General features: G+C 33.9%; 1 protein-coding gene across 11 annotated transcripts in view; it reads left to right on the top strand.

The window, feature by feature from the left end:
* The window catches only part of MFN1 (mitofusin 1), a 36,253-nt gene that overhangs the window by 1,516 nt on the left and 7,266 nt on the right, over window positions 1-27,471 (top strand). For 10 of the 11 annotated variants that reach the window (XR_012072762.1, XR_012072769.1, XR_012072771.1 and 7 more), the window contains exons 3-17: window positions 3,772-3,907; window positions 5,305-5,467; window positions 7,691-7,815; window positions 8,610-8,718; window positions 10,051-10,158; window positions 12,371-12,524; window positions 12,641-12,708; window positions 18,354-18,550; window positions 20,221-20,347; window positions 20,520-20,624; window positions 20,922-21,024; window positions 21,169-21,398; window positions 23,073-23,225; window positions 24,022-24,218; window positions 25,692-25,826. Coding sequence is in view for 7 of the 11 variants with exons in the window: in XM_072961336.1 (XP_072817437.1) it covers window positions 3,772-3,907; window positions 5,305-5,467; window positions 7,691-7,815; window positions 8,610-8,718; window positions 10,051-10,158; window positions 12,371-12,524; window positions 12,641-12,708; window positions 18,354-18,550; window positions 20,221-20,347; window positions 20,520-20,624; window positions 20,922-21,024; window positions 21,169-21,398; window positions 23,073-23,225; window positions 24,022-24,218; window positions 25,692-25,826 (2,110 nt within the window). In the remaining 4 variants the exon portion in view is untranslated. The remainder of the gene's footprint in view (window positions 1-3,771; window positions 3,908-5,304; window positions 5,468-7,690; window positions 7,816-8,609; window positions 8,719-10,050; window positions 10,159-12,370; window positions 12,525-12,640; window positions 12,709-18,353; window positions 18,551-20,220; window positions 20,348-20,519; window positions 20,625-20,921; window positions 21,025-21,168; window positions 21,399-23,072; window positions 23,226-24,021; window positions 24,219-25,691; window positions 25,827-27,471) is intronic. The other variant, XM_006210614.4, reaches the window with a different exon arrangement.

Genomic DNA, 27,471 nt, shown 5'->3' on the forward strand with positions numbered 1-27,471 from the left:
CATTACATTAATAACTTACTTAATCCTCAGATCAGCACTGAGGCAGATTTTAATCACACTCATTTTAAAGATGAATGTACTAAGACACAGAAAAATTAAGCAGCTTACCCAAGATCACACAGCTGGTAACTACCCAGACTTAAGTCAGGCAGCCCACATTTAGCCATTATACTTATATCTTCCATCCACTCAGCAGTTAAGCCAAGATCTCAGACTTGTCTTATCCTCTCAAATGACTCTGGGGTACAATGGGAATAGAACAAAAGGAGTTACCTTAAAGTGAATGTAACTGTTCAAACAAAGGTGATGAGGACGTCCTACTACAGAATACTACTTTAGAGATAATTGTTGACCTTCAAGGGTAGGGATTGTGTAAACTCCAGTGGGAAACACTTGATAGGCTGGTAGAATCAAACTTTTTGCCTTATCTCTCCCAATCCTCCTCCACCAGATTTTGAGTTCCTTGAGAGTAGGAATCCTGCCTTTTTATTCTATCATCACCAAACCTGACACAATTCAAGTTTTGCTGTTGAATGAGGAAGGAAAGTACTGGTACAGAATCTTAGTTTTCTTTTCCTTTTTTAAAAAAATTGAAGTATAATCCATTTACAATGTGTTAATTTCTGGTATACAGCATAGTGATTCATTTATGCATGTGTGTGAGTGTGTATATATGTATATTGCTTTTCATATTTTTTTATTATAGGCCATTACAAGATATTGAATATAGTTCCTTGTGCTATACAGTGGGACCTTGTTTATCTATTTTGTGTGCAGTAGTTAGTATCCACAAATCCTGAATTCCCAACTTCTCCAATCATAAGTTTGTTTTCTTTGTCTCTGAGTCTGCTTTTGTTTTGTAAATAAGTTCATTTGTGACTTTTTTTAAAAAAAATATTAGATTCCACATATAAGTGATATGTGTTTGTTTTTCTTTCTGTTTTACTTCACTTAGAATGACAATCTCTAAGACCATCTATGTTGCTGCAAATGGCATTTTATTCTTTTTTATGGCTGAGTAGCATTCCATTGTATAAATACACCACAACTTCTTTAGTCATCTGTCAATGGACATTTAGGTTTCTTCCATGTCTTAGCTATTGTATATAGTGCTGCTATGACCATTGGGGTGCATGTATCTTTTCAAATTAGAGCTTCCTTTGCGTATATGCCCAGAAGTAGGATTGCTGGATCATAGGATAAGTTTATTTTTAGTTTTTTAAGGAATCTCCATACTGTTTTCCATAGTGGCTGCATCAAACTACATTCCCACCAACAGTGTAGGAGGGTTCCCTTTTCTCCATACCCTCTCCAGCATTTACCATTTGTGGACTTTTAAATGATGGCCATTTCTGACTGGTTGTGAGGTGACACTTCATTGTAGTTTTGATTTGCATTTCTCTGATATTTAGCAATATTGAACATTTTTTCATGTGCCTGTTGGCCATTTGAATGTCTTCATTGGAGAAATGTTTGTTTAGCTCTTCTGCCCATTTTTGGATTGAGTTGTTTGGGGTTTCCTTTTGTTGTTACTGAGTTGTATGAGCTGTTTGTGTGTTCTGGAAATTTAAGCCCTTGTCAGTTACATTATTTGCAAATATTTTCTCCCATTCTGTAGGTTGTCTTTTTGTTTTGTTTATGGTTTCCTTTGCTGTGCAAAAGGTTCTATGTTTAATTAGATCCCATTTGTTTATGTTTGCTTTTATTTCTGTTCCCTGGGTAGACTGCCCTAGGAGAACATTGCTGCGATTTATATAAGAATGTTTTGCCTGTGTTCTCTTTTAGGAGTTTAATGGTGTCTTGTTTTATGTTTAAGTTTTTGAGCCATTTTGAGTTTATTTTTGTATAAGGTGTGAGGGAGTGTCCTAACTTCATTGATCTACATGCAGCTATCCAGTTTTCCCAACACTACTTGCTGAAGAGACTGTCTTTTCTCCATTGTATATTCTTGCCTCCTTTGTCAAAGATTGACTCTAGTTGTGTAGGTTTATTTCTAGGCTCTCTATTCTGATCCATTGATCCATATGTCTGTTTTTGTGCCAAGACCATGCTATTTTGATTACTGTAGCTCTGTAGTATTGTCTGAAGTTTGGAAGGGTTATTCCTCCAACTTCACTCTTCAGTATTGCTTTGGCAATTGTGGGTCTTTTGTGATTACATGTAAATTTTAGGATTATTTGTTCTAGTTCTGTGAAATGGACTCTGTTGACCTTTGCTCCAGTTTTATGCTGAATTCTCCTCTCCTCAAGCCCCTTCATGAATACTCATGTACCCTTAGCTTAAAACTCCAATTTTTTTTGTTGTTGTTGTTCTGGGAGTCACTGCTTTAGGAAAAACTTTCAGTGTTCTCAAATAATGTCCTAAGTAATTTGATAGATATCACATTAAATCTGTAGATTGCTTTGGGTAGTATGGCCATTTTAACAATAGTCTTCCAATCTAAGAGCATAGGATATTTTTGCATTTCTTTAAATCGTCTTTAATTTCCTTAATCAGTGTTTTATAGTCCTCTGCATATAAGTCTTTCGCTTCCTTGGTCAGGTTTATTCCTAAGTATTTTTTTTTTAATGAAAATTTAAAGGGGATTTTTTTAAAAAAAACTTTCCTTTTTTGATATTTCATTGTTAGTGTAAAGAAATGCAACAGCAGAATCTTAGTTTTCAATTTGGAAAGAATTTGACATGACACAGTGGCTTTTGAATAATATTTTATTCTTAAACAGTTGATGGAAAGTGAAGATGAAGTTAAATGTAACATCTTCTGTGTATTGAGCCTGTTATGGATTGAGCATTCTGCTAGGAGCTAGCGAATGGCAACTTTAGAATTTAGATGAATTCAGTGTTACTATTACCTGAAACCTGAGTTTTCTTCTTGGGTGTTGAGCCAGTAGACACAACCAAACCAAAGATAGGGAGATGGAAGGATTTATTGTTACTTTCAGCAAGTAGGGAGAAAACCGGGGATCTTTCCTGAAGCAGTGTCTCCCAGAACAGCAGAACTAGGAAAGTTTTAAGCTAAGGGTACATGAGTATTCATGAAGGGGCTTGAGCAGAGAATTCAGCATATAACTGGGGCAAAGGTTGACAGACTTCAGGTCATGGTTGATTGAAGTAAGGAGGGTCAACATTCCTTCCTCCACCCAGGTGGTATCCTTAGTTCCCAAAGAACTCAAAGATATACTATTATGTATTTCCATTGAGGAGGGACTAGGACTCCACTTTATCACTGCATTAATGTTTGCCTTTTCTCTGTCCCTGCATTCCTTTGTTCCCTTAAGATCATTGGTTACTAAGACCTGTTCAAGGACAAGCACTGTGGCCAAACTTAGATACCAAAATGGCTTAGACTAAAATGGATTCTCTTACGTCAAGAAAGCCATTTATGGTTCTTCTCTGTTAGCATGTGAATTCCTCTTCTCAGTTCAAGATTTAAAGCTGTCAGGATGGAATAATACTCGGTGGCAATTGGGTTCTAGTTTCTCTATTCAGAAGTGCGATTTTGTCTTGGGTATTTTGTATCTTTGAAACCTAGATGACTAATAAATAACCCTTTTGACTGGACTTACGTAATTTTTAATTATTTTGAAATTCTTTTGGACAGTATTTTTATGACCCATTGCAACGATATCAAATATTCAGATAGCGTGGCATTTTTATTTTCTCATGGCATGCTAATACAGAACAAAGCTAAATATATGCATATCTGAAGTATTGTGTTTTATACTTAATATTCATCTTCATTACTTTCTCTAATACCATTTCAATTTTATAGCAACATACAAGAATCCAGAACTTGACCAAGTAGCTACTGAGGATGATCTGATAGAAATACAGAGGTATAAAAACAAGCTTTCCATCATTGGTGAGGTGCTGTCTCGGAGACACATGAAAGTGGCATTTTTTGGCAGGTAATCCTTTATTGTTTCTTCTCAAGGGTAGTTTTCAGAAATTAGTGGCTTTTCTTGATCATATCCCTAGCTTTGTTTCTAATGTTTCAGCAAGTGCTATTCCTCCCTCTCCTCTTCACAACAGTTTCTGCCTGTGTTAAATGTTAAAGCTATCAGCATGTGAAAGAATTTGTTCATTATAGCTCCTGGTATAACATAAAGCTTTATCAAAGTCATATTTTTTTAAGGATGCTCACCTCTAAGAATTGGCTTCTGCCAGTTATAAGAATAGAAAAACAAGTGATAAATATAACTTGTGACTTACTGTTTTAAACTTCTATTGATTATCAGGTGTGTCTTCCAAAAGGATTTCAGCTCCATGATTCCCAGAGAGAGAATGGGAAGTGCCATTCGATAACATAACTCCTGGAGTGGTAGAGTAACAATCTCTGCCACAGCTCATACATTAATTTAAGGATCGTTTGTTAACTACCTATATACCATGCATTCTGTTAGGCACATGGGATACAAAGATGACTAGGCCTGTACTTGGTTGTTCAGATATCATATGCTGTGTACCAGTGGAGGCATTAATTTACTCACTAAACTAACCTCATAGGGCTTCTAAGAAATTTCCCATCTTAGGGCTTTAGCACTTGCAATTTCCTGTGGTTAGAATTCTCTTTGCCTTGCTCTATGTCTGGCTTCTTCTCAGTCTTCACATCCCATCCTAAACGTTACTACAGCAGAAACCTTCCATGACCACTCTGAGGTATTCCTTTTTGGTTATTCTCTACTAAAGCACCCTGTTTATGTCCTTGAAAACTTCTCACAAAGCTCTGTGGTTTTTTTGGTTTGTTTTTTGTTTTTGTTTTTTGTTGGTGTTGTCTGCTTCCCCCACTTGACCATATTCTCAGGGCCTTACACAGTCTAGTAGGAAGTAGGTCCGTGAAGGAGGCCACACCTCAGGTTAGGGTGGAGTAGGAGTGGGAGGGAAGAGGCCTCCTGAAGAAGTGATGACTCAGTTGTCCTACTTGAGAAGGAGAAATAGGAGTTAGTTTTGGTTGTGAGAAAGGTCCAGCCCAGATTTAAGAAGATGGGATATTAGACCACATCTGGAGATGTGAGTACTGTGTTGGGACAAGTAGGCTGTGATTTCAGATTTCCTCAAGAAGCAAGAAAGGTAGAAAGAGCAAGGATAGCTTTATGGGAAATGTAGGATTTGTTTTCCTCAATTTTTCTGAAATGTGCATTGCCGATAGTTGTGTAAATCAAGTTGTCAATGTTTTCATGGAAAGTGTAATCTGATGAAATTTACTAAATTTCCATTCTAAAAAAGTTGGCCTTCGACCCAGGGAAAGAACAAAGTTTTTACTGTTATGTTTTGTTTTTCATGATTTTGTGTATTCATTCTTCAGGACGAGCAGTGGGAAGAGCTCTGTTATCAATGCCATGTTGTGGGATAAAGTCCTCCCTAGTGGAATTGGCCATACAACCAATTGCTTCCTGAGTGTTGAAGGGACTGATGGAGATAAAGCCTATCTCATGACAGAAGGATCAGATGAAAAAAAGAGTGTGAAGGTATACTATTGGACCTTTAGCAACAATAATGTACCTGAAGTAATGCCCTTAACTTGTTCTTTTAAAAAATGTTTTACACGATGTCTGCATTGCTGGAGATGGAAGAATCATTACTGTTTCTATTCATAGCTTTTAAAACCATCATTAATGTTTTGAATTTTATTCTTTTGCTTCAGAGCTAAATTACTGAAAGCATAAAACCTGTCCTTAAATAAAAGTAAATTAGAATTAAAAGTTTGTGAAGTTTTAAAAATGATATTCCCAGTGAAAAGAACGTTATTGAAGTGTGCTGTTGCTGTTTAATCTCAAATATTTACTTTCTGCAGTAAACTTTGTTTAAAAAATTGGGCTCTGGAATGTTTTTGACACATGTCTGTGCCTTTAGAAACTTTTTACCTTTGGAGTATTTGGTAAGCATATTCATGAGTAAATGTCATAGCTTTCTCAGATAAATGCCAATGGTAGTTCCCTACCTTTCATAGGTTTCTTAGGGAATTCAGTGGCACTAGATTTTTTCAGCCAAAAGAAGAAAAAAAGGAAAAGCAATTACGATGCAAGATGTTTACTCTGGAATGAAAGCAATTGGTAAAGCAGTGTTTCTCACTGTGGTTACTTTCTCTCAGTCTTAAGATCTCTCCCACAAATGCAAAAGTTCAGTGTGTGAAGATCCATGTTGTTTTAATTTTGGGCTACACTGTAGGTGAATTCATAGGTCTAGTTCTCGTTCTGTGAGTTTGCTGTTTGATCAGAACTGGTAACTCAATTTATGTAATACTGTTCAGATTAGTTATGAGCAATACCTGAGATGATATTTAGGAAAACATTTTTCAAACTTTTAACCCATACAAATGAAGGCATCACTTTGTAATCAAGATTTTTACCAAATCAGAATTCCAACTACCTGTGGCTTCAGATCCTCAAAGTCAAGCGTGCTGTGCTTTTTCAAGGTAGTCATCTCATTTTTCCTGATCTGTGCTCTCTACCTCCAGTCCTCTTTCTTCTTGCTCTTTTACTCCTCTCCCCTACTGCAGAATTTAAATTTGTTTATCTCAATAAGTGGCCTGCTTTAAGGTATAAATAGACTTTGAGTCTTTGGTGATAATAGTTCACTTAGTAAAATAAATGCAACAATAATAGCTAATACTCTTGCACACTTGCTGTGTACCAGACACTATTGTAAATACTTGTAATAACTCAAACATCACCACAACTCTGTCAGATAGATGCTTTTATTATCCTAATTTTATAAGTAAGGCATCAGGATTTTAATACAAGTTTATAAATCTATCAGAAAGTTTATGAAAGCAAGCAAAAAGAAAAAACAAAAACCAAAAACCTACCTAGCATTGTTGCTGTGGAAATTCACTTCAACCCTGTTGTGCCCACTTGAAAATAGATGTTTCCCTGTAAAATTGCATACAAATCACAAAAGAACCATACAGATGCATGTGCTGATGCCCTTTCCTTGATTACTAATTTTGTTTTAAACCTTTTGTATTGTATGTTTAACTTAACACATACATGAAAGGTAATAAACTAAGTATGTCAGAAGTCATCTTGAGAAATAGAAATATTGTAATTAAATAGAAAGAAAAGGCATAATCATTAATTTCAAGGAGACGTGTGCAGATAAATAACTGCCTGGTGACATTTCTTTTGTTTCCCCCCCTTGGTTACTAAGCAATAAACTCATTTTAGAAGAGTCAGAAAATAGAATTAGGTGAAAAGAGGAGAAACTCCAAAACTCACACACTTCCAAAACCAGTGGAAATTCTTTGGTATAGAGTTAAATTGGTGTTTCTCTGTATTTTTAAAACAAAATGCTTTTTTTAATCATATATGCTATTTTCTGATATGCTTTTTTCCTCTAAAAAATAGTGTGAATTTCTTCTCATATATACCATATCAATTTCAGGGGTTGCATAGGATTCCATTTCCAGAGTGCCATTTGTTGGGCATTTAGAATGTTTCCAGCCTGGATTATTTTTGCAGAATGATACTGAGTAAACTGTTTCAAGGGTACTATTTTTTTTTTTTTCTATTTGATCATTTTAAACTTCAGATTTCTCAAGATTGCTCAGATGGGTTTCATTTCAAATTATTTAAATTTCTGCATTTTCTACGTTTTGAAAAAATAAATATTGTACCAAATCATAATATGTTAAATTTTTATTCAATTTGGTTGTAAGTAGAGTTTAATTTTTTCTTTCCTTCCTACTTTAGACAGTTAATCAGCTGGCCCATGCCCTTCATATGGACAAAGACTTGAAAGCTGGCTGTCTCGTACATGTGTTTTGGCCAAAAGCAAAATGTGCCCTCTTGAGAGATGACCTGGTTTTAGTGGACAGGTAAAATTACGTGTGAATTGTTTTCTCATTGTAAAGTTTTATTTAATAGAAGTGCTGCTTACTTTGGTGTGTATTACATAAAAATGTAAAATGGTCAGTTGCTGCTTTGTTCTTTGCTAGATTGTAACTCTATTATAGGAAATTTCAAGAATTGTGGCTTTTCTGTTTTGTTTCTCTAGACTGACTTTGTAGTCTGGATAATTGGCAGGGCTGTCATAGGATACATTAAGCCAATGTATAAACAGTTGGAGTACACTTTTTATAGTATAGGTTGTATATTAAATTTATGTCTAGCAGGTGTTTTTTAAAAAAATTATTTATGCTTATAAGCACTTAAATCTCTGAGCTATACTGAAAATAGCTGCTTATACCTTCATTTTTGATTATGTTTTAGCCTAGTTTATTTTTGTTTTCCTGTACTTATTTTCAGCCTTCCAAAGCATAAAGATTTAAAAGATTAAAATATTGACCATGTTACTTGCCTTGTCAAAAATTGAAGTATTCTGTCTTTAGTAAATAAACTTTTTTTAGCATTTGTGAAGTTGTCAATTGGATAGGCTCTGGGAGTTGTCAGCAGAATAGAAATACATATAAAGCACAAGTTCTTGGCTTTCCACATCTTCTCTCTGATAGGTTAGAAAATACTCTAAATCTCTTAGGCTTCAAGCTGATAACTGGTAGAAATCCTATCCTTTTGGCTTCAAATAATTATAAAAGTTTTAAAAAGTTCTCTCTCTGTAATCCAAATTTTCTTTTTAAAGACTATGTAATACAATTTCTGTTACTCTCATTAGCCCAGGTACAGATGTCACTACCGAGCTGGATAGCTGGATTGATAAGTTTTGTTTAGATGCTGATGTCTTCGTTTTGGTTGCAAACTCTGAATCAACACTAATGAACACGGTAGGATCTAATCACGTTATTTTGTTTGAGTGATAGCAAGTGAAATGATGTCTGTTTTAATTCTGAAAAGTGAGGGAAGTCCAAATCATGGATTAGAAAGAACCTCTTAATATCAGGGGTGAACAAAGGAGTTTGTGTTTCTGTGGGACTTAGAAAGGCTGATTCTGGTCTTCTTGAGTGTTCCCAGGGTTTCAGTAGCTATCTAGGGCTTAATGGCTCTAGCTTCTAGTGAATATTTCAGTTCAAGGTGTGATACATGTATGTTGTTGACATTCACTGTGGTTATTTGCCAGTTTCTGAAGGAACAGTCACCAGCATTGTTAGGCTATTGACTTAAAGTCTCTTGAATAAAGTGTAACACTCCCACCTCACCTCCCTGTCTGGCAGGCAAGGCTTTTCATGTTTTGAGTTTTGTTAACCTTTTCCAGCTTTACCTGTGTACACTCTAGGTTTCAGCTCACCTGTGTACAATGAAAAAAAATTGTTATGTATAAAAAGCATATTAATGGCCAAACACCATTAAAACTAGGTGTTACCAGCAAGACCTGTTTTGTCACTGTGTTATTAGTGTTTGTATGGCTCGATGTAATCACAAACCAGGCTGCTTTGACAACGGTGACAGTTGTTTATAACCTGATGGTATTAAAAAAAATAGATAAATGTTTAAAATCTGCTTTAGAGTAACTGCATTATTTCAGTGTTGGTTAAACAAACTTTGATATATATTCTGACTTTGGTACTTTTGTTTATATCACTCTTTGCATATAATTCTTCCCCTTCCCAACTTTTTACCCTTCAAAAAGCCCTGTTATCAGTACTTTCAAGTCCATCTTAATCACCACTTCCTTCTTTATGGAGCTTTTTCTAATTTCAGCTGGATATGGTGTCTCCTTCCTAGCATTTATTTATAGTATTTATGGCACATACCTTTCTCCATTGTTTATTATATGTTACACACGTGTCTTGCATTATTATTTACTTAGTCTAAATCTTCAAAAAAATTTGAAGTATCTTTTTGAAAATTAGACTATCATATTTAGCAATATCTCTTATGTCCTGCATATAGTAGAAATAGATGAGTATTTGTTAAATTGAATTTCCAAAAAGACTTGTGGGAGTAGGCAAATCTTAACTTTTGCTTTCTTATATTTTAATTTTCTCATCTTTGAAAGTTTAATGTTCAGAGTGCTTTGGGATCCTTTATCAGTGAGTGTTAATCACTTGTTAAATGGTTCCAACTTTTAGATTCAAATACAATTTCAAATATAAATATACAAATAAAATAGTTTTTTAAAAAAGTAAACATACTGTTGGGTATTTGATGTTTTTCAGGAAAAACACTTTTTTCACAAGGTAAATGAGCGACTTTCCAAGCCTAATATTTTTATTCTGAATAATCGTTGGGATGCCTCTGCATCAGAGCCAGAATATATGGAAGATGTAAGTTATATTTTTCCCTTAAGTTTTGAAATGTAGTCATGTACATTGCTGTCTGAGAAAACAATACACTTCATAGAATAGAACATCATAAGCAGCTTTTCCCTTGCCTGAGAAGACTAATTATAGAAAACCTGAAGTGGGTATGTGATAGGGACTAGAGTATTAAGCTACTCTGAAGGAAAGTTGTGTCATAAAAGTACTATCTAATCATTTTAGATCTTGAAACTTCCTTTTTGTTTTATTTTAATTCTCTATCAAAGTATAATGTAACAGAAAAGTGTATAGGTCATGTGCCCAGGTGAGTTAATTTTATAGATTTAACACACCTGTGTAAGGATCCCGATCAAGAAGCAGAACATTACCAGCACCCCAGTATCAGCCACTTCCAGCCTCTATCCTCCAACCCAACCCCTAACCTCTGATCATGTCTTCTAATACCCTAGATTAATTTTTCTGGTTGTTCAACTTTACAAAATGGGATCACATAGTATCTACTACTGTATCAGGTTTGTTTGGCTCAGCTTTACGTTTGTGATTTGTATCCATACTGTTGTGCATAGTTGGAGTGCATTCTCATGGCTGTGTAGTATTTCATCCCGTGAAAACAACGTTGATTTGTTCTTTCTGATAGTGATGGGCATTTGGATAAATTTCCTGTTTTGGGCTATTATAAATAATGCTGCTGTGCACATTCTTATATATGTGTTTTTGGTACACATTGGTGTATATTTCTGTTGGTTATATATCAGTGGTTCTCAGTGTGAGGGGTTGGATGATTTTTGGCCCTAGGAAATATTTGGCCATGTCTGAAGACATTTTTTGTTACCACAAGTAGGGGAGTGTGCTGTTGGCATCCAGTGGGAGGACAGGTTAGGGATGCTTTTAAACATCCTATAACACAGAACAGCTCCTGTCCCTCAACCAAAGACTTATCTGACTCAAAATGTTAATAATGTAGGAATCAGTAATCTGTAGGTATATATCTAGTAGTGGAATTGCTGGATTACAGGTTAAGAACATGCTGTTTTAATAAGTGGCCCAAGAGTTTTGTGAAGTGCTCATACCATTTGATACTCCTACCAGCAGGCTGAGAGTTCCAAGTGATTTACATCATTGCTAACACTTGGTATTTTTTGGCTTTGTATTTCATTTTAGTCATGCTGGTGGTTTGAAACTTCTGTTTAAAAAAAGTAGAGAATCTGGCATTTGTTCTACAAGTAATATTTAATTTGTTTGACACTACTTTTTCTGATTTTAATAGTAAAAAAAAAAAACTTAGAAAATACATTAAAAAAATAAAACCTACACTATCTCATCACTATTCACATTATATTATTTGCTTTAATTCTTCCCCTCACTCCCAGAATTGGAGTTTTGCTTAATACGAAGCTTTATATCCTGCTGTTATTAACTCTTGTTTTATAATCATGCTCTTTTCAGATCAGGGTCACATTTAATCATCAGAGAATTAGGAAATATCACCCACAGATTGTTCTCCATTCCGATTTAGCTGAATTTTAATAAGTCTTAACATGGAGGTCTGTTATCATGGCCATAATGCTAAACCCTAACTACTAACACTTAATTTAAATATCCAAATGCTAGTCTTAAACCTAATACTACAAACCCAGTCCCTAGCTAATGCATTCTCCCCAACTTTAATTCCCAGTGTTTCTTAAAAGAAAAATATACCATATATGTTCTGAATTTAAATAAAAATAACTTCATTGTAACAAATTTACTGTAGCATTTATTTTCTGATTTTAAAGGCATTAATAGATTCATTGTAGAAAATTTGAAAAATAGGAAAAGCATAAGGAAGAAATAAAAATGTTAGCCATTTTTGTGGGTTGTTGCTGGCATACCACCTATTAATTTACACAAATATATATATATATATATATCTCATATATTCTTAATATAGAATTAGGAACCTTTTCCCATGCCATTAAGTACTAACATTTGACTACAATATATTTCATAATGGATGTGTAGTATTTGGTGGTCCATCAGAATTTTAAATTAAATATTCAAGAAGAATCATTAAGAGAAAGATTTCTTGTCAGGCAAGTATCAAACTTCATTTATTAGAATTTTTGGATTTGTTGAGTGTATGGCAGCTGTTACTATAATATTATAAATGGAGTTTAGTATAGGCCTGTAGCTGTTGGCTATAATTATGTTTGCCCCTTTTAATACTGTTTTTCTCTAGGTACGCAGACAGCACATGGAAAGATGCTTGCATTTCTTGGTGGAGGAGCTCAAAGTTGTGGATCCTTTAGAAGCACAGAATCGTATCTTTTTTGTTTCCGCAAAGGAAGTCCTTAGTGCTAGAAAGCACAAAGCACAGGGGATGCCAGAAGGTGGTATGTATTCAATATAGACTTCCTTTTGAAATTCATGTATAGATTATAAAAATGGCATTCTAGAAATCCTATCTTGCTATTTACTAGGTTTTTAAATCTTCACCTAAATATTACAGGTGGGGCACTTGCAGAAGGATTTCAGGCAAGATTACAGGAGTTTCAGAATTTCGAACAAATCTTTGAGGTAGGAATTTTGTGAATGTATTAACTAATAGAAAACCCTAGCATTGGTTGGAGAGTGATCACAGTCTTCTGTTTTCACTACTTAAATCTTTGTCAATAACCTTTGCTATTATTTAGTATAGTTTCTGACACAGCAAGTGAAACAAGGAGAGTTTGAAGAAAGTCCCTGCAAAATGGATGACACGTAAGAATAGAAAATTAAAGATTGTAATTTCTTCTTATTCTTTTTCCTTATGTATTTGTATTTAAATGAGACACTTTTCTAATGTGTTGTGCAATGAGTGAAATTCCCTATATTCAGTAGTTAAGGACAGGGTTAAAGAAATGTAATTGCTGTTGGGGTGGATAATAGAGCAAAATGAACATCTTTTTTCTTTCGTACCATACTATTTGCAGAGAGAGATAGAACGTAGTTAATGTCATTTGACAAAAGTATTACATTTCTAAACTGTGTTGTCATCTGTTGATTCTCTACGTTTTATGCCAAATGTCCTGAACAAACAAACAAATACAAAAAGAATTAAGATAAAGGTCCTGTGCTTTAGGAATCTGGTAGGAGCTACTGAGGTGCATGAATAGCTAACGTGTGTGCAGCACTGGAGATGGAGGATGCTTCCTTATGTTTTGGTGTAGGTGTTTTATTCAGACATTAAAACTCATCCTACATTTGACTGAAAAGTTCTTCAGATGTTAATCTTCTTACCTCTTATTTAGCTCTGTCTAGCTTGCTTATTAGATTGCATGTCTCCTCCTCACCCCAGATGAACACAAATACTTCAGAACTGAAAAGACTTCCGTCTGTAATTATTCTTCCTTGTAAGTAGTAACTGCATGAATAGTAAGGACATGAATGTTGAATGTACTTGGCAGAATTTTTTAAGTTACACATTTGCTCGCTATCCCCCATTTTTCATTTGGTGAGAGGGAGACAGACCATTAGGTAGATGAAGGTAAAGTGTTTAAGAAAACCCACTCCCAGCTATGTTGGTAAGGTGTCTAATTGTTCAGAGGCCCCTGGGAAATCAGCAGATATCCTCTCAAGTTAAGGCAGAGGATACATGATGTCCCAGTTACTCAGAGACCATTGTTTATTTTCTTTCCCTTTTGCTTTTGCAAAAGGTTCAATGCTCTCCTCACTCATCAGTTACAGTCATTTTATCCATGAGGAAAATATCGGGGAGCGTATCTGTTGTTGTTTCTGTTGTCTTTTCTTACTGAGTTTTTCTTTTGTCTTGTGTCTGTCATTCATTTTTCCTACCAAGTCATATACTATTCAGTTATACATTTATACCTCTTTCATATTGGTTCCTGGTACAGCTTTTGCTTTCCCAGAATATCTCCTTGAAGAGGTGGGAATGAGAAGAATAAAAGGTGTGCTGTAGAGCACTGGTTCCCACACCCGGCTGATCATGAGAAACCCGAGGTACTTTAGAGAACTGCAGCTTCTTGACCTGCCCCAGAGACTGATCCAGTAGGGCTGGGATGGACCTAGGAGTCTGGTATATAGTCAGAGCTGCAGTGATGGCAACAATCAGGCAGACTTAGGAACTGTTCTTTCTAGTGTTTTTGAAAGAAACATGGTATTTCTCTTTTTTACTGTAAAGGTTCATTTGAGAATCTCAAAGTGATAAATGGACAAAACTGAGCAGGAGAATTTTTTTTTTCATGAAGTTGTAGAGAATGTCAGGCCTTAGAGGTCTGAAATTTTTGTTTAAAACTATGATAGATGTAAAATGAGCATCAGCTGGAAATTATTTGTATTTACCTCAAGAAATAAACAGATAGGCAAAAAATTTTGTCTGGATGGCAAACCTCTTTTTGGTAACTACATTGACAACTCTTCAACATTTATCCAAAGCTGAAATTTATTAATTAAAAAATCAATTTTGGTAATTTATGATTGCCTATAAATTTGTACATTTCTGAGAATTTATTATTTCATAGTATAAAATTATTTAAAATATTTTATATCCCTTATCTATATATCTATATAGACTTATATATGGATATAAATAAAGGATACAAGAAATGTCTATGTATTTTAAACATTAATTGGATTTGCTAATGATTTGATTGCTTTGCTCTATCCAAAGACCCAGGCCTACTCCTTGGTTAATTTATCGATTAATAAATAACATTTTTTGAGTTTTGTTCATTAAATTCTCTGTTTCCTACTGCTTTCATAATATAAGTGGAATTGTTTTTTGCTAATTTTTAGGGAATTTAGGGCTATGAATTTGTGAGTGTAGCTTTGGATGTACTCTTTGGGTTTTAGTATCCAGTTTTCATTGTTGATTATTTTTAATTATAGTTTTTGGCATTTCCTATTCAATACAGGAGTTATTGAAATTCAAATGTTGGATTCTTCTCATCTAACTTTTCTTGGTTTCTTTGTGTTGTAATCACAGAATGTAGTGGCCTTTACACGCATTTTCTCTGTTTCTAGAATTCATTTTTGTGTAAGTTTGTGTAGTCTTATAAGATAGTTTTTGTGAAAAGAAAAACTGTACCAAGTCACCATTTTTATCCAATGGTCTGATCTTTGCAGTGGACTTCTTGAGATTCATTTGGTTTAAAAGAAGCTAAATACTGTGAATGATCAGGGTACCAAGTTAAATTTTAAGTCAAGTAAAATCAATCAAGAAAATCAATGTTGATTCTGTTAATATGTTTTCTTATTGTTTTCAGCCTATATTTGAACAGATGTATATTCTGAAGGCAGTTTAGAAATCTGAATTTTTTTCCCAAATATCTGGCCATTAACTATTCTTAATAGTTTTGGTTGCATGATAGAAAAGAGGTATAAAATAAAATGTCAGTGAATTTGTTGTAAAGGACATTCTTGGGACAACTGGCAAAGTTTGGAAATAGACTGTATGTTAGGTTAATAATATTCCCAGTGATAAATGTTCTGAGTACAATAATTATTTTCTGGTTGTACAGGAAAATGTCCCCGTTCTTAGGAGACACATGTTAATATATTTAGTAGTAAGGTTGTGGTGGTTGCAATGATCTGTCAAATTGTGCAGCAAGAAAATATATATACAGGTATGTATAAAAATATATGAATACCTGCATAGACTTATCTCTACATATTTGTATGGAAAGAAAGAAGGAAAGGTAAACAAAGCTGAATGTTAACATTTGGTATATTTACTTGAAAGGTATATTGTATCTTGGTGTTCTTTTTTGCCCTTTTCCTGTCCATTTAAAATATTTCAGAATAACACATTGGCAGTGGTGAATAACATGTTATTGGGTGTTTGGGGTCTGTTATTAAGTGGACCTGACAAGTTTGTTTTATATTTTAATTACATATGAATATTAATACTTACAAATTTGTAACTACATATGATTAAATTGCCAGCTGTCTTTAGATGCTATTAGAAAATCAGATGATCTTGAGATGTGATTATTGTTTTGTTTCTAAATCTTTAATAATTTTTAAAGCAGCCTATAGGAGACTCTGACAAGATGGAATTTAAGTTGTCTGCTGTAGTATTTGAAGTATCTCCTTTGGAAATTGGAGTTCCTGATAAAATAAGTCTGGGAACTACTGCATGCTGTATATGTCCCCGCAGAGATTCTTCAGCATATTATGTTTGAAGGTCTCTGAGAAATGGTTCAGTAAAGAAACTTTATTTAAATTGCCATTTCTTATACTTATTTGGGAATAGAGTATTTCTCTTGCAATTGACTCTTGGTATTTTTATGATCAGTGGGAACATTAATGTGGGATACTTTTTAATTAGAAAAAGATTGCCTGTTTTCTTCTTTATATTTGTTCATCGTGTATTTTTGAATCAAGAAGTAACATATATTGCTTAATAACCTTGGAGTTCTTTTCTTTTTGTCTAGTCTAGCTCTAATACTGTGCTGTTGTCTACAAATTTGGGGTCTTCATTGCTGATATCTAGATCTGCTTCATCGAGGAACATAGAATTTTCTTTAACTTTTTTTCTTTTAAAGACATTTTTATGCTTTTATTATAGTTTTGTTGAGGTTAATTTGGCCATTTTTGAGACCATTATTTAAAGTAAAATCAAAGCTTTTTTTAGACATTTAAAAACAAGCAGTTTGCACTTTAAATGTTGAATATTATGTAGTTATTGGTGGTTTTTGCTTTGGCATGTACAGAGCAGGAATACTGTAACTTCCTACCACTAATTTGCTTCAGGATTAGTGATAATTGAATGATGCATAAATGACTTGACCATGAGCAGATGTGAGGCTATGCAGTGAAAAAAAATCATAGGCTCTGAGTGAAGGCTTTTAAACTGTTAACTAAATGAATTACCCTCATGTGCCCTTTAGCTAAAGAAATGAATCTGTTTTGTTTTCTATACCTCAAAATACCAAAGGTGACAGCTAAAATGGCAAGGGAGAATTTAAAACTTCTATCTTAGTGAAGTGAACAAAATAATCATTTTAGAGAGTGAAGGCAAAATGGATTAAAAATAGAATATTGAATGAATATGTAATATACTAATGATTTTAAGATAACAAATACAGTACCAGAGTATTAAGTGAATACCTTCTAAAGCTTGGAAGCTATTTATTTTGACAAAGGATAGTAATACTTTAGGTTGTAATTACCATAATTTGTACTAGTTATGTATATAAAGTTTAGGATGAATTCATGGAAATATTGGAGAGTCTGGGAGTATATTCCAAGTTTAAAAAATTTTATCATAGAAGATAAGCATGATCTCCTAGAAAACATCTATTGTAGGTATTGTTGTGACCCAGATGAACATTTCTTGATTGTTCAAAGACCAGATAGGATTTTTCTGTTAATACTTGCAGTTGCTTCCAGATGTTATGTCAGTACAGAATTTGACTGTTAAAAAGTGAAAGGCCAATTTTAATTTGATCATTTTGCAAGCTTTAATGGTGAATCACAGTAAATGTTTTAAATAACAAGTAGTGTGTATATATATTGAAATTGAGATAAAATTTCACAGACATTCATTATATGTGATACTTTCTGATGTATTTTCTTCTGTTTAAAAAAAACACTGGTCATGAAACATTAACTGATTTGTACAACTATTAATGAGTTTTGAGCTTCAGTTAGCTTGAAGGTGAAACAGATGAGATAAGATCTTCTGACCTGTATGCACACAGTATAGACCAGTGACAATAGTAGTGTTATCTTTGAAATAGCTATAGATATTTTTCTGTAGACAATTTGAACTATTAGGTTGTTGCTGTTAAAGAGTATTTTTCAATTTGTTCAAGCTTTAATCTACAGAAGTCCTTTTTAAATAACCTTATGTGAATCATAGCATTCAACTAATATTTTTAATGTAGAATTCTAATTCATGGCCCAATTAAGAACTTTATTAGGTTATTGATTGCAAATATGAGAAAAATCAAGGTAGATGGACTAGAAGTAAAGGTGATCCAAATAAAATTAATAATTCTAATGAGGAAACATTTTGTAACACTGAAAATAGTACCCTGTTTATTTATTTTTAAATGTAATATAGTCAAAGAACCATTGCACATTACTGTGTAAAATTACACAAAGATATGAACTTGCTGTTAAAGCCTTTTTACTTTTGTATCCTTGTCATTTTTTTTAACGTTTACAATTTTAAGTTGTGTTTATCATACATTTATTTTCTATCCTTATGTGAACAGCAAGTTTTTGTGTTTAAATTCCTGAAAATGTTGGGATGGAATTACAGTAATGTGTTATGGCTTGGGCCCTCGCAGGAGTGTATCTCGCAGTCAGCAGTGAAAACAAAGTTTGAACAGCACACTATCAGAGCTAAACAGATACTAGAAACTGTGAAAAACATAATGGATTCAGTAAACGTGGCAGCAGCAGAGAAAAGGTATGAATTCATTTTATTGCAAAATAAAAATGTTTTTGTGTCAATTCTTTAGACACTTAGAATTCCTTAGACTAAGGTTCAAATTGTTACATTATTAAATACTTTTCACACTAACATCAACCTTGTAGGCTTGGCAGGTGCCTACTTACATGATTTTAAGTGAATATTTGAAACTAAATATTTCTTCTACAACCTTGAACACATCATTTACATTCGCTGGATCTCAGTATTCTCGTGTATGAGTTGTGATTTTAAAATGTTCAGTGGCTTTAAAATATCTTTAAACCAGTGGAAGAACCACTTCTTCAAGCAGGATTTTTCAAAGACTTCCAAAACAGGTGACCCTCTTTTTTACATTCAACCCATCACTCATCTTTCATATATGCATACATTGAAACCTTGAAATGACTCTTTTATGCCAGTTGTGGCTTTTTATTGGCTTGTAAACGAACAAGGTGATACTGCCTGCCAGCCAGTGAATGTGGTAAACACTGCTCTATGTGTCATACTGTACTGCAGAATTTTATTCCATTATATTATCTTATAAAGGAGAAAACAAATACACAAAAGTACTAACACTATCAAAAAAAAGGGTAGTTCTCACAAACTTGGTACACCTGAAACAAAGATCAGGATATTGTTTTATGTGACAAACAATGTGAAGCCTCATTTGGACTTCGAAGTGGGCTTAAGCCAATGAAAGGAAAGATATAAAGCATCTAAGAGTAAGACCAAGATGACATAAAAATTGGGAATTTTAAATGTACTTGATTTTGCTGGGAACAAAACTCCACTCATATCTAAGTCTGTTGCCTAATTTTGACGCAGGAATGCATTATGTACAAAATTAGAGAATTTGCAGAATTTGTTAAAACACAAGGGTCAGAACCCTAGAGTCTGATCTCCAGCCCTGTGCACTGTTTCTGTATTACGAGCTTGGTTGCTTTATTATGGTAGCTAAAGTGAGTATTGGTCAACTGGATTGACCTTAATATCACTAATTTTTATGAAAATATAGGACATTGAAATAAATCTGGCACAAAAAAGATGTGATTTGAGGATGGTTTGTATGATTATGTCTTGGGAACTCTTAGCTAAAGATAATCTTAGAAGGATCTCAGGCCATTGTTCTCCTGTATCATCCAAGGGTTGACAAATTTTAACAGATAGTAAATACTCTAGGCTTTGTGGGCCATGCTGTGTTGTTTTGCACCTACTCAGTTCCATGGTTTTAGAGCAAATACATGTACACAATAGGCACAGGAATGCAATGTGGCTCTATTTGAGGAAAGCTTTATTAGCATCTGGCTAGATTTGGCTTGCAGGATGCTATGTACTGGCCCCTTTTTATTAAATATAGTCAGTATTGAGTTGGGTCTATTTTGACTGTTTGTATCTATGAAATGGGTGGAGATTTTAGAATCAGTATGAATCCTTTGTGGGATTCAGGTGCCACATTAGCAGAGAGAGTTTATACCCAAGCTTCGGTGAAACATCTTATGAGTGAAATATTTGAATCCTTTTAGATGTTGAAATACAGTGTGGTTTTTTTGTTGTTGTTGCTTTTGGATCACGCTAACAGATGATTCAATGTGTGAGTGAGTGAGTGTGCTTAATTTCTTTGGGGCTTTAATATACCCTGATAATAATGACTTTTCATACTATTACAGGGTTTATTCAATAGAAGAGAGGGAAGACCAAATTGATAGACTGGACTTTATCCGAAACCAGATGAACCTTTTAACACTGGATGTTAAGAAGAAAATCAGGGAGGTTACAGAGGAGGTGGCAAACAAGGTGGGTAACATTAGCTTTGTGACTATAATATCTAGGAATGAGAGTATTTTTGATAATATTGAAAATGTTATCTGTTACCTTAAAGGAATTTTTTTTAAGTTTTTTTAACTTGACTTTTTGAGCAGTCAGTAATCTTTAAAGTTTTTAATTCTGATTTTTAAAATATTTTTAGGTTTCATGTGCAATGACAGATGAAATTTGTCGACTCTCTGTTTTGGTTGATGAATTTTGTTCTGAGTTTCATCCTACTCCAAGTGTACTGAAAGTATATAAAAATGTAAGTTAAATTGTAGTTAAATGTTACTCAAATACAGTTTCCTTACCTTATTCTGACTCTTATTCCACTCTTTGGTGGTTTGGCCATTCTAGTCTTTACGTGGCCATCAGGACATGATTAAACTATTAACATCTCCTGTTTACTCTCATAATAAACATAAACTGTAAAGTATACAGAAAAGTTATCCTTTTAGAAAAGAATAAGATCAATAAATGTTTACTATTTTTTTTAAGTTTTTAATAAAATCTGCATATGTTCCAGGGAAAAAATAATGTGGTCATTTACCGTTGTTAACAGGAATTAAATAAGCACATAGAAGATGGAATGGGAAGAAATTTGGCTGATCGGTGCACCAATGAAGTCAATGCTTCAATGCTTCAATCCCAGCAAGAAATTATTGGTAATTTTTATATCTACAAGTTCATGTGTAGTTTTTTTGTTTATTTTTTTGGTGAAAGATTTATTGTAAAATCCTTTAGGTATTTTATAAGATGTAAAACATTATATACTGTTGTTTCTTAAAATGAAATTTTGTTCTTTTTAGAAAATTTGAAGCCATTACTTCCAGCTGGTGTACAGAATAAACTACATACACTGATTCCTTGCAAGAAATTTGATCTCAGCTATGACCTAAATTGCCACAAGTTATGTTCAGATTTTCAAGAGGATATTGTGTTTCATTTTTCCCTGGGTTGGTCTTCCCTTGTCCATCGTTTCTTGGGCCCTACAAATGCTCAGCGGGTGCTTCTAGGATTATCAGAACCTATCTTTCAGGTATTATATATACATGTCTTATTTTTTTCTTTTCTTTTTTTGGAGTAGGCTTTTTATTAGGTGGATATTGCTGAACCATGCAGAAACGTATCTGATTCTACCAGTTGAGTCTCCTTTTTTATGTGATTTTCTCTATAGAATTAGCTGTGTCAGAGTTGCTTATTTGTGAGCTAGTATTTGTGATATAGAGCCATTTCTGAATTAGGTATACTATGTGTAAGAGAAAGCCAATCTCAGAATTCTCATTCAGTACTGTTGTAGATTGTTCTGCATTCACTTTTAAAACTTTTTTTTTAAGTTTTCTTATCTTAAAAGTTTTTGTTTCTATAATTCAGGTAAGTTGGAATAAATATAAGCATTTAAAAAATGTTTTGAATTTATCAATTCAGTAATTTTTCAGAAAATTTATGGAGTTGTAAAACCATTGCCACAATCCAGTTTTAGAACATTTCTGTCACCCCAAACGATACCCTTATGCCCATTTGCAGTCTGTTATCATTCCTGCCTCCAACCCTACTGCCAGTCAGGTTTCGTAGCTATCATTTTTGCTCTTCCGGGACTTTTCCTATCAATGAAATCATACAAAATGTGGCCTTTTGTGACTGGCTACTTTTCACTTTAACATAATGTTCTCAAAGTTCGTTGTCATGGTGCATGATGCAACAGTATTGCAGCATATCAATACTCCATTCCTTTTTTTAATGGCTGAATAATGCTCCATTACGAAGATCACACATTTTACGTATCCATTCATCAATTGATGGACATTTCAGTTGTTTATACTTTGTGGCTATTATGAATAATGACGTTATTAATACTCATGTACTGGTTTTATGTGGACATCTGTTTTCATTTCTCTTGAGTATATATCTAGGAGTGAAATTGCTAGGCCATATGGTAACTCTATGTTTAACCATCTGAGGAACTGCCAAACTTTTCCAAAGCAGCTGCACCATTTTACATTCCCACTAGCAACGTATTAAGGTTCTGTTTCTCCACATTCTCAAGACTTTGTTACGTCTTTTTTACTCTGGCAGATATAAAGTTGTATCTCATTGTAGTTTTGATTTTTATTTCCCTAATGACTAATGATTTTGAACATCTTTCATGTGCTTATTCATGTATCTTATTTTCTGAGATGTGTATTCAGATCATTTGCCCATTTTTTAAATTGAGTTATTTGGCTTCTTACTGACTTGTAGGAGTTCTTGATATGTTCTAGATACAGGTCTTTACCAGATATATGATTTCAAACTATGTATGTTTTTCTAGTCTGTGGCTTGTCTTTTAATTTTTTTTTATTGTGTATTTTTAAAGTGTAAGTGTTTTAGTTTTGACGTCCAGTTTTTTTTAAAGGATGTTGTTTTTGGTGTGAAAAAATTTTTGTTTTTAATTACTCTTAAGAGTTGAAGGCATATTGTTACAGGTAGACCCATTGTATATTATGAAGATTCATTATTCTTCATGATATCATTGGTCCATGTCATAGAAGATAATTTTCAGACCATTTTTAGTTTCTTCATATATTTATGGTAAACTCATTAATTGAAGTCATTCTTTTTGTAGATTTACTACTATAATTTTAAAAGAGAATACAATAGAATTTTGTAAATGTGACTGTTCCATTTATAGTTGTTTAATTGAATTAATCCTTTTTCTCCCCAACCTTACCAGCTCCCCAGATCTTTAGCTTCTACTCCTACTGCTCCTACTAATCCAGCAACACCAGATAATGCATCACAGGAAGAATTCATGGTTACCTTAATAACGGGATTAGCTTCTCTTACATCTAGAACGTCTATGGGCATCATTGTTGTTGGAGGCGTGGTAAGAAACAGTGTTTATTAATGTAATTAAAATTGGAATTTTTGCAAAGCTGTCTGCTAGATCAGAAGAAGAAAGGTGTAGTTACCTCTCTGTTTTCAGGATCTATAAAATGACATGAAAATTTGTAGGTTAAAATTAGTGAATTAAGAGTTTCACAAGTGTAATCTTAAATGTTTTTCAAATTTATTTTTAAAAATATAATTGACATATAACATTGTATTTAGTTTTAGGTGTACAAGGTGACTTAATATATGTATATATTGTGTAATGATTACCACAATATAAGTTTTTAAACAATGCTTCCTATTTTTACATCACGGCACACAAAGAAACAACACTTGTACATTAAAGTAACAGGAATAATCCAAGTCCCTTATCTAGCCGCCTCTGAATACCAAAGGGATCTGCCTTGAAGTATTAGATGATACTTTTTGTGGTAGTTCTTTTATGTTTAGAATTTTTTTTCTTATCATTAACAGCATAGGTTTACTTGTTTGGGTTTTTTTAAACCTTTGACCTAAAAAAATATTAACATCCCGTTTTGCAACACATTGAATCAACTTACCAAATTTCTGACAGGTTGTTAAAGTTCTTGCCTGATTGTTACATGCTGTCCCCTTTTCAGCTTGATTTCTGATAATTTCATATTTTCTCACAGAGAAAGAATATACATTTTTAAAAAATGGGTCTGACTTAGCTCTGTAGGGAACTGATGAGTTTTCTGAAGCCTTTTAGTACATGCATCTCCCCAGTGGTGGCTTTCCTTCTCAGAGTAAGCTGTGTATTTATCTTACAGATTTGGAAAACTGTAGGCTGGAAACTCATATCTGTTTCATTAAGTATGTATGGAGCTTTGTACCTTTATGAAAGGCTGACCTGGACCACCCGTGCCAAGGAGAGAGCCTTTAAACAGCAGTTTGTGAGCTATGCAACTGAAAAACTGCAGATGATTGTAAGCTTCACGAGCGCCAACTGCAGCCATCAAGTACAACAGTAAGTCGAAAGATTCATCTGTGTTTTTGTTTTAAAGCGTTATTGAAGTATGACTTACATGCAGAAATGGATGAGTAAGAGTGCAGCTCAAAGAATTAACACGACGTGAAGATGTTTTGTAATTGCCACCAAAGTGAAAAGATAGAATGATATCAAACAAATGGGCTCAGAATTCATGGAGGTGAATGTAATTTATTTGTACTGGGACAGCCCAGATTTATAAGTTTAAAGGCATTTTTTTTTAAACTCTACAGAGAATTTTATTATAATAATAAGTACCTGGGTCCACTGAGTTTCTTCTTTTATGTATCTTAAATATTTGTTTCACTGATTAAGTAAAAATATATAGAACTCTCGTCAAATCAGTGTATAATGTTCTGTATTAGAATTCTACTGAGAGCTGACTTAGAAAGTTTTCTGAGCTAAAGATGATTGCAATTTCATAGAAGAAGCAACATGCACATAATTTTAATAAAAGATGAGAAGTGTTAAGTAATATGAGAGCTTCATAATGTGAGGCTCTAGAATCTTAAATCATGAAGGATAGTGGATAATAAAGGTTTCCTGGAGGAGAGGTAGCCTGATGAGATTTGAACATGCAGAATAGAGAGTGAACAGAGAAAACAGCCAAAACCAAAGGCAAGAAGGTAGGGGGAAAGGCATATGTTCAGAAACATGACACAGTTTCAGTGTAGCAGATGTGTTATGGTGGGGGTGAGGAGGGGTGTCTATTTGAGTGTAAATCTAACACTGGGACTAGGGTTTGGAAAACGTTTAGCTCTAGAACAAAGAACTTCGCAGTGGTGTGTTACATAAAGTGCTTTAGACTGAGACAAGAATTGCAGGAAGATAAAACTGTTTCAGACACAAGATCAAAGCCTGTACCAATCTAGTTAAAGCTGCAGGGAATGGTAACAGTGAGGGCACAGGGTTGCGACCACTAAATTAAATTCCAGAGGTACCCATCTACCAGGCATGCAAAAATATAAACATAATATTTGCCAAAGTTAATATATTAACTGGCACACAAATATAACTCCTTGGTTCTAGAAACATGGTTAAATGTGTCTATAACTTAAAGTATTTTTGACTGAGTCACCAAAGTTCATTAAATTTTTTTCCTATTTAGTAATTTATTTTTATATAGGCAGGGGACAAGAGTAAGGCTTATTGTGCTTCTGAATAAATATATCTAGCCTCTGCTGTTTTATCGTTTACTCATATTGACAGCAACATGGCAGAGTAATATTACTCATTGAGCATTTGTCTTGAGGCCAGATGAAATTGAGGCCACCATCAAATTAAGCTTAGAAGCGTCATACCCACCCTCACACCATTCTTAGCGGTATTCTTTGACCTAATGTTTTGGGACTTTTTTAACTTGTGATCTCTTTTTTATATAAGCTTTAAATTAAAGTGTATTCATTTTGAAAGGCATTCATGACTGCTGATAAAATTGTTTTTTATTTTAAGGGAAATGGCAACCACTTTTGCTCGTCTGTGCCAACAAGTTGATATTACACAAAGACATCTAGAAGAAGAAATTGCTAGATTATCCAAAGAAATAGATCAACTGGAGAAAATACAACACAATGCAAAGCTCTTAAGGTATTTGAACCTTTTTTTTCTCAATAATACGAACATTTATCTATCTCATTACTGAAATATAATTATGTAAAATCACTAGCAAATTTGTTAAAAAATTTTGACTTTATTGACTTAATTATAATTTCCCATATTGAATTCCATATGTTTTACAGTTTCAATGAAAGCTAATTTCAACAAGAAAAATCTGAACTTAAAGGAATTTTTTAGATGTACACTTAAAGCTTTCTGTTAAGCTACATTAGTGCCTTTTCAGAGCAGAAGTTCTGTAATTAAATGTATGAGTTTTCAGTCCTGTATATATCCAAGACCTGTAACTTCTGTTCTCACTGGAGACTGTTAGGTATACTTAAATTTGAAGCAACAAAAGTAAACAAGATACCCTAAGATAATGTGGAATTCTGGTTTAATATGACTTGTCATGGATTCTTTGGAGTCTGGTGAGGGAACAAGACCAGAAGTGTCATCACCAGGTCTATACTTCTTGGCAGTTCTTAACTTTCAGCTTTATTACCCATTGGCTGGCTCACCTACAAATCTAGGAGAATCATTAAACATCATTTGTTCCCTGCTGCTAGTTGCCAGGACACATGCTCCATAAAATTGCCTGTATAAAAACAGTGTCCAGTGTCTGCAAATTGGAGAGGCTGTCCTTGTGAACTGGATTTTTAGACACATGTTTAGAACACCTGTGATAGCATTTACCTATGGTATCTTAATCTGATTGGCAGCCATCTTCTCGTGGTACCTGTTTCAGTGTGTCTGGAAAAGGTAACTGACTGCCTGTCACTTCAACCCCAGCCTCCCTTCACATGCACAGACACACACCCAAGTGAATTTCCTATATTCCATCGCTCCTATTTTAAGTTAGATCACTCCAAATAAAGCCTTTCAAATTTGATGAAACTATACCCAGTAGAAATTTTTTTTTTAACTTAAGTATACTTTTTAAATACTTTTTCACCTTGTAGTTAAAGAAGCAAATGATAAAATAGATTATTGGCACTTACATAGCTTTCAGATTTTGGCCAGACTGACTTGAATAAATAATATTTTTGATCTGCTAATTCTTTTCCTAACAGGAAAATTTAGAATATTAACAGTACTTGGACTTTCCGTTATTACTAAATTAGGCTTAGCCATTCAGATAGAAGTTAACTAATGCTTTAGAGTTACCTGAAGAAATACCTGAAGAAATTCACATGTACATTTAACTTATATGGCCTTGACCATATACACGTAGCAATGAAAGAAGACCAAGAAAAAAAAATCGAGAGAGAGAGAGAGAGAGAGAGAGTGTGTGTGTGTGTGTGCGCGCGCGCCCTGGCATTGTATGGAAGACACAAACCTGTTTTGCCCTGTCTGTTTTCATTCTTTTTTCCCCTCTCTTGTTATGGGCATTTGGCTCCATCAAGTACAGTTCTAATATTAAAAAACATTTTTTTTTGGTCCACCATGTTCCTTTGACATCTGCCAGCTACTTCACATATACATAAAGTGCTTAACTTAAAGGGAATCCATGTGACTTAGGATATAACTCCTATGTAAGGTGATACGACTCCACTGTCTCATAAGCTTTTCATTCTTGTTAAAGATTTTGTCTTTTATCTCAGTATACCTTTTTTTAAAGTCCTGAACATTGGATTCT

This window comes from Vicugna pacos, chromosome 1, assembly GCF_048564905.1.
Source record: "Vicugna pacos chromosome 1, VicPac4, whole genome shotgun sequence".
NCBI lineage: Eukaryota > Metazoa > Chordata > Mammalia > Artiodactyla > Camelidae > Vicugna > Vicugna pacos.